At 42.5% G+C, this 7,772-nt stretch overlaps 1 protein-coding gene across 4 annotated transcripts in view; it reads left to right on the forward strand.

Annotated features, from left to right (window-relative positions):
• The window catches only part of LOC139441826 (uncharacterized), a 42,362-nt gene extending 34,919 nt beyond the window's left edge, over nt 1-7,443 (forward strand). For all 4 annotated transcript variants that reach the window (XM_071222583.1, XM_071222585.1, XM_071222586.1 and 1 more), the window contains 3 exons: nt 361-430; nt 1,843-1,946; nt 4,093-7,443. In XM_071222583.1, the coding sequence (XP_071078684.1) occupies nt 361-430; nt 1,843-1,946; nt 4,093-4,324 (406 nt within the window). In that variant the 3' untranslated portion in view covers nt 4,325-7,443. The remainder of the gene's footprint in view (nt 1-360; nt 431-1,842; nt 1,947-4,092) is intronic.
• Nucleotides 7,444-7,772: the final 329 nt, after the last annotated feature.

Below are 7,772 nucleotides of genomic sequence, written 5' to 3' on the forward strand. Positions count from 1 at the left end.
TTGACAATGTCAGCACACTGCTCCTTTGTGTTGAAGTACAAATGTATGTATACAGTGACACTGATTGAAGTTGATGATGCTGGAGATTTTATGAGTGCTTCCGGTGGTGATGATCTCACACTGATCTATGTCATCAGATTGTTGTTTTATTAGAAGCAGTCTTCATCAGTATAATAATGTAGTTATAATGGTTTAAAGCAATCTTTGCATATCAAAATGATAAAGCTGAAACTTAAGAAAGTGTGAATTTGTAAAACACTTTGTACTTTGGTCTTCCACCTCAGCAGTATGATCAGTGTGATGAACGAAGACGGAATGACGCAGTCTGAGTGTTCAAGCCATGTGTTATTGTTATTTCAGGTTGTGTACAGTGATCACCTCCATCCTTGCCTTCGTGGTCGTCTTCACGGTGGCCATGTTGGACCCTCAGGTACAGTGCCTCTAAAAAGTTAAGGAATTCTTCACCGCCTCCGTGGGCTAGTGGTAGAGTGTCCGCCCAGATAGCGGAAGGTCCTGGGTTCGATCCCGGCCACGTCATACCAAAAGATGTTAAAAGACGGTACTTGTTGTTACCCTGTCTGGCGCTCAGCATTAAGGGGCTAAAACAAGGACTGGTCGGCTCGGAGTCAGTATACTGTGTTGGAGTGGGGTATTCATGTTAAACTGCGGCATGGTAGCTAGCACTATAAATCGGCATCAGTCCGGCCTAGTACAAGCAGCCACACACACACACACACGTACATGCACGTCGCTATATAAGTGCAATAATCTTGGACGCGACGTTAAACCCAATTTCACCTCACCTCACTTAAGGAATTCTTCAAAAGCTGGCGATAAATTTGACATGCTTGAAGTATCAAATCATAATTCTAAGTCAGATTAATGATTCAAAGATACACCTGTTTGACATCAACATTTTTGGTACATTTGACTGTAAAAGTCCACCCTTGCCGAACTAGGCTGGAATCTTCAAGCCCGATCGTAGCGCCACGAGTCACTATTAGAGTTATGTCTCGTCTATGTCCCTCCTATTGACCAATCAGATTGCATCACTTGCCTTGCTTCAAACAAAATAGCGGCTCCCAGTCAAGACGTTTTGATCACAAATCAAGATCTATATTGTAATAAAATGGGCCTTACCCTGTGAAGTACATCAGATCACTTGAGCACCTTCTTTTAAAATATGAAAAGTTTTGCAAAATATATGTTGATGCTCAGTTGACACATGCTTTACAAATCCTCCAGTGAACGGAAATACATGTTGAAATGCATGCTGTTTATGTATCGGAGGTGTAGTTTGTAGGCAATTTTGATTTAACTATGCATAGACTCGTAAGTCCATTCAAAATGTAACTCCGGAATTGCAGCCTAGTTTGCCAAGGTGGAAACTTGACATTGATAGTCAAATAACGCCCTTACCTCAGGAAGATGTGAATGTTGTAGCGCTACGAAAATGTTTTGAATCAGGCCGAGGAACTTTTTTCAACTGTATCATGTGCCAAGATAGCAAATACTTGGAACCTTTTGGTGTGATCGGGGGCACAGGTGGCCAAGTCGTCAAAGGTGTCGCGATTCGCTGTGCAGAGTTGCGTCCCTTGGGCACACCAGAAACGGATGATGAGTTTGAATCCCGGTTAGCCCTGATTATGTTTCTGGGTTTGTCAGCACCATACCCGTTCTAGTGGGTTTCACCGAAGTGGTAAACGTCTTAGACCTGCATCACTTCGGGCTTTCCTCCCACATTAAGCTGACACTCTGCGATATAACAGGAATACTGTTAAAAGTGACTTAAAACCCAACTCACTCACTCACTCACTTTGGTGTGATCTGTTTTCTGTGCAGGGCTTTGTTGAAATCCTGGAGAAGTTTGCCTCGTTCACCCTGAACGCCCAGGCCGGCATCTTCGTCTTCCTCATGCTGCTGAGGTGCAGGAACAAGGAGAACAGGTGGGCGGAGCATGCACACCAGTTTTATACCTTTATATATTGAAAACTTGTGAAATGCTGGTTTTCTCTTCACAGCCATAACATTAGTTATTAGTGAAATTAACATGAATTAGGAAATTTTTAATTCTGATTTGGGAATTTATTTGTGCAGACTTTTGGGCCGAATATCGGTCTCTGAGCAGGTTTAGATGTATCTCTGACTATTTCTCCAAGTTATTGCTTGGTTGATGCATGTCATCGTATCCCAATTGCGTGGATCCATGCGCATGATATTAATCACTGGATTGTCTGGTCCAGGCTCGATTATTTACATACCGCCATCATAAAGCTGGAATATTGCTGAGTGCGGCGTTTAACAACTAACCAACCAACCAAATTATTGCAATAAATACCATGCACCTGTTCGCCACAATAACTCCTTGTAGGAAGTGACGTCACCACCTTCATCTGCCCTGCCAGGAACTACACAAGTAATTTGCTTAAGTGGCGATTGGCCCAGGGTATTTATTATAACAGAATAGGGGCGAATATATGCTCACTACCAAAAGAAATGCCAATACTAAACAGGTTGGATAGTATATGAAGATGTACACATATTCAAGAGATATTAGATTGGTTCGATGCACATACGAACATTCTGGTATGTTGTGTGAATCGATGTTCATGGACGCAACACTTGTGACCATGGTGACGTCATTGAATCCATGACTCGAGATGCACCATTTGTCTCGTGCACGATTAGCGTGTAAAGTTTCTAAATTTTGTGGGACGCTTACACTGGGGTACTTACATATGGGACCCATGAAGGTCCGGGGTAGTATAGGTCTTCAGCAATCCATGCTTGCCTTAAAAGGCGACTATGCTTGTCGTAAGAGGCGACTAACAGATAAGGTGGTCAGGCTCGCTGACTTGGTTGATGCATGTCATCGATCCCAATTACGTGGATCGATGCTCATGATGTCAATCACTGGATTGTCTGGTCCAGATTCGATTATTGACAGACCGCCGTCATATAGCTGGAATATTGCCGAGTGCGGCGTTAAACAAACAAACAAACTTAAATGTGGAAAACGGACGCAAACATTAGTGTCATTTACATCCAACCGCTGTCATGTCAGGCTTGACCACTGATGACCGGCGACCGCCTCCGTGGTCTAGTGGTAGAGCGTCCACCCGGAGAGCGGAAGGTCCGGGGTTTGATCCCCGGCCGCGTCATACCAAAAGGTGTTAAAAGATGGTACTTGTTGTTACCCTGTCTGGCGCTCGGCATTAAGGGGCTAAAACAAGGACTGGTCGGCTCGGAGTCAGTATACTGTGTCTGAGTGGGGTATTAATGTTAAACTGTGGCATGGTATCTCAGTGTGCTAGCACTATAAATCGGCATCAGTCCGGACTAGTACAAGCAGCCACACACACACGTGCATGCATGACGCTATATAAGTGCAATAATCTTGGACGCAACGTTAAACCCAATTTCACCTCACTTCACCTCACTGATGACCGGCACAGAGGTACTGGCAGTATTGAGACCGGGTGGACAGTTCAGCGTGGATGAAGAGGTCAGGACGGGTGACTTGGTTGACTGATGGTCGTCAAGCACCCACTGAATGGGTCGTTTCTCAAAATATCAATCACTGGATTGTCTGGTTTGGTGCAAACTAGATTGTTTATAGGCCACCATTATATGGCTTGAATATTGCTGAGTGAGGTGTTAACACAGACACTAACACTAACACTCAGATACATGCACAGATGCACACACACACACATGCGCTAACACTCCGATACACACATGCACAGATGCACACACACACACACATGCACAGACAGATGCACACGCATACACACTAATGCAGACATTCACAGGGATGCAAAGACATGCTCTTACACAGACACATACTCACCTGCACACACACACACACATTATCACACACACATACACACACTTTCTCTCTCACACTCACACACACAAACCCTTTCTCACACACTCACACGCACACGCAAGCACACACACACACACACGCATTATGCTCTTCTTCAAAGCCTCATAAAAACTAAGTCTGTGTGCGAATACGCTTTATTTGCGGAAACCGCGTGTTCAATTCCAAGAATAAGAAAACTAAATCACCACCATTGCTTTTTTCAGGAACTTGGATCTAGCTCTCCCCCTCCCCGAGTGGCTGTGCTATCTACAGTTCCTCCTCCCCCTGTATTTTGGATTTGCTGTTGTATACGACATCTATAGCACCATCTACGGCTGGGTAGGGGACCACGGCGTCTCTACCGCCACACTCCTCAACTTAACGTCCACAACTACATCAACAACGTCAGTTACTGACACCAGTTACAACTACACAACTCCACAAACACCGTCCTGATATGTATCGACGTATTAAATCAGAATGTCATATTTTTTAAAGAATGCCATATATGGGTGTTGACTTACTTCATTTTTATGCGTGTACAGGATGATGATTTAGAAGATTTTGTGATGTTATTTTAAGTGGAAGGAAGTTTATCTGTACAAATATTTAGATGAGATTGTTTTGTGTAAAAAGTGAAGTAATATTGCTTTTTACATTTTTAATTGTTCTTATTCAGATGTTGGTACTTGCCATTAAAAAAATTGTTTAGTCGGTCAATCCTAACAGTTAAAAACTAGGGGTGGATTTAAATTATTGTTTTTTTATTTATTTTTTTTTATTCAAATTCTTATATATATTTTTTTAATTTGATACCTGTTAATTTCATTTGAATCCTATAAATTGGTTTGTCATCAGCCACGACACAATGACAAAACAAACTTGAACTCTTTATAGTGGAAATGATGAAAGATTTGGCATCGGATGAGCCTGGTATTTATAGTAGGCTGAAACAGGGAATTCTAGGATGTAATATTTACAGTAGAACTACCTGTCATGTGCAGATATACGGTTATTTAGCAAGCAGACAACATGGATTTTGACTGAGTATATTTTAAGATGTATCTAGAACTATTGATACACACTGATAGGTGAGGGGGCACGGGTGGCCCAGTCGTCTAAGGCGCCGCGATTCGCTGTGCAGAGTTGCGTCCCTTGGGCACGCCAGAAACCTATGATTGTGGGTTCGAATCCTGGGTCGCCCAGATTATGTTTCTAGGTTTGTCAGCACCATACCCGTGCTCGTGGGTTTCACCGAAGTGGTAAACGTCTGAGACCTGCATCACTTGCAAGCTGACACGCCATGATATAACTGGAATACTGTTAAAAGCGGCGTTAAACCCAACCCACTCACTCACTCACTCACTCACTCACTCACTCACTCACTCACTCACTGATGGGTGAAATACGTTTGACATGGTCACTATTTGTGTGTAAACATCAACATGTTCGGAACTATGTTGTGAGAAGACACAGCACTACGTCCCTCTGAGGAGGGTCAGGTAACTCCGTGGTGACTATACTCATCGCCTCTAGTCAACAGTTGTTGATTTAATACATCAGAACAACACAGCACAAACTTCCTGTAGTATACAATACAGTATTTATGGGGCATTTTATATTGTGACCTGATACACATAACTGTCAAATGTTTGAATTAATCGTTAATAACTTATTTATTATAAGGGGGCACGGATGGCCCAGTCGTCTAAGGCGCCACGATTTGCTTTGCAGAGTTGCGTCCCTTGGGCACGCCAGAAACCTATGATTGTGGGTTCGAATCCCGGTTCGCCCCGATTATGTTTCTAGGTTTGTCAGCATCATACCCGTGCTCTTGGGTTTCACCAAAGTGGTAAACTTCTGAGACCTGCATCTCTTCGGGCTTTCCTCCCACATTAAGCTGACACGCCGTGATATGACTGGAATACTGTTAAAAGCGGCGTTAAACCCAACTCACTCACTCACTCACTATTTATTATAAGGAAATGGAATTCGGTTGTTATACAGTTCAGGCATCATCTTTGAGAGACCCAAGAGAGTTTCATAACTGTATGCAGTATTTTCAAGAGGACAAATGAAAATTATGAAAAACGATCACAAATCTACTGAGATCTCCAGTCCTCCCCATGATGAGTGTACTGATTCAGAGCAATAATCTCCTGGCTGGTGCTACAGTTATATTTTCTTATGGGAAGAAGTAAATCATGGACTTAATTTATACTCAAAGCCAAAGGCAACTTTGATCATGTATATTTAAGTGATCAGTCTTCTCTCTATGTAGGGGCTGTGTGGTAGCCCAGTGGTAGAAGCTCCTATGGCCCAGGCGTGGGTTCGATTCTCCACATGGTACGACATGTGAAGCTCATTTCGAGTGTCACCATTGTGATATTGCTGAATATTTTCCTAAACGTGGCACTGAACCCCTCTCACTCACTCACTCACTCACTCACTCACTCACTCACTCACTCACTCACTCACTCACTCACTCACTCACTCACTCACTCACTCACCCACCCACCCACCCACCCACTCAATCTCTCAATCACTCAATCTCTCACTCACTCACTCACTCACTTGCAGTCGACCATTTGTGAAGACGGACCGTGGTTGATGCAGCTGTTAGGCATTTTGGTGGCAAAAAGAAAAATCTAAAAGTACCATTCCCTTTCACACTGCTGTACTTTCTAATGGGGAGTGAAAAAAACATTTCATATTTTGTGTAAAGAACAGATAAAACAGCAGACAAAATTTGGATTTGTTGAAGTTTAAATATCATTAAAATCCAATCAGAACCATGTTGACTTCAGATATGCACCTAAATCTTCAAAGAAATGAGTCATTTGGTTTTACGCCGCTTTTAGCAGTATTCCAGCAATATCACAGCAGGGGACACCAGAAATGGGCTTCACACATTGTACCCATGTCGGGAATCAATCTTGGGTGTTCAAACTCTTTAACCAGTAGGCTACCCGACCGCCCCAGAAATGAGAGACATGATTTCGGATATTTTTGTCTTTGAGTACCGGTATATAATGGTGGTGTTCATATGCTATATGGCCTGTATATTTTTCTGAAATGTATATATTACATTTGTAAAATATTTATTTATAATAACGTCATTTGAATGTATGAATGTTGTGGAGAATGAGAGAAAGGTATTGTTGTTGTTGTTGTTGTTGTTGTTGTTGTTGCTCCACAAAGCTAACAAATACTCTGTGGCAAGGAGTGGTATGTCAAGTTATCCTGTCTACATAATTCTATAACTGTTTTGACTTGGCACTCGGGAATAATATTTTTTACAACCAAAAGAAGAGTGCCCATAATTTTTGTAACTTTAATATTATGACTCTTGGGTGTTGGACTTGTGATCTCAACTCTTAGAGCAGAGTTGCATCCCTTTGTCATGCCAGGATTCGCCCAAGTTTATGGGCCATTTGCTGGTAGAATGTAATCCTGAGTTGTGCCTCACTTTAGGCTTCCTCCCACCCACATCTGACACATGCTATATACTTCTCAACTTGTGATAGGGATAGTCTGTGTCCTAGTGGAGACTGTAATATACTACTCAACTTGTGATAGGGATTGTCTGTGTCCAAGTGGAGACTGTAATATACTACTCAACTTGTGATAGGGATTGTCTGTGTCCAAGTGGAGACTGCTATCTACTACTCAACTTGTGATAGGGATAGTCTGTGTCCAAGTGGAGACTGCTATATACTACTCAACTTGTGATAGAGATAGTCTGTGTCCAAGTGGAGACTGTTATATACTACTCAACTTGTGATAGGGATATTCTGTGTCCAAGTGGAGACTGCTATATACTACTCAACTTGTGATAGAGATAGTCTGTGTCCAAGTGGAGACTGCTATATACTACTCAACTTGTGATAGGGATAGTCTGTGT

The sequence above is a fragment of the Haliotis cracherodii genome, unplaced genomic scaffold (genome assembly GCF_022045235.1).
Source record: "Haliotis cracherodii isolate W230 unplaced genomic scaffold, xgHalCrac1.p SCAF_45, whole genome shotgun sequence".
NCBI lineage: Eukaryota > Metazoa > Mollusca > Gastropoda > Lepetellida > Haliotidae > Haliotis > Haliotis cracherodii.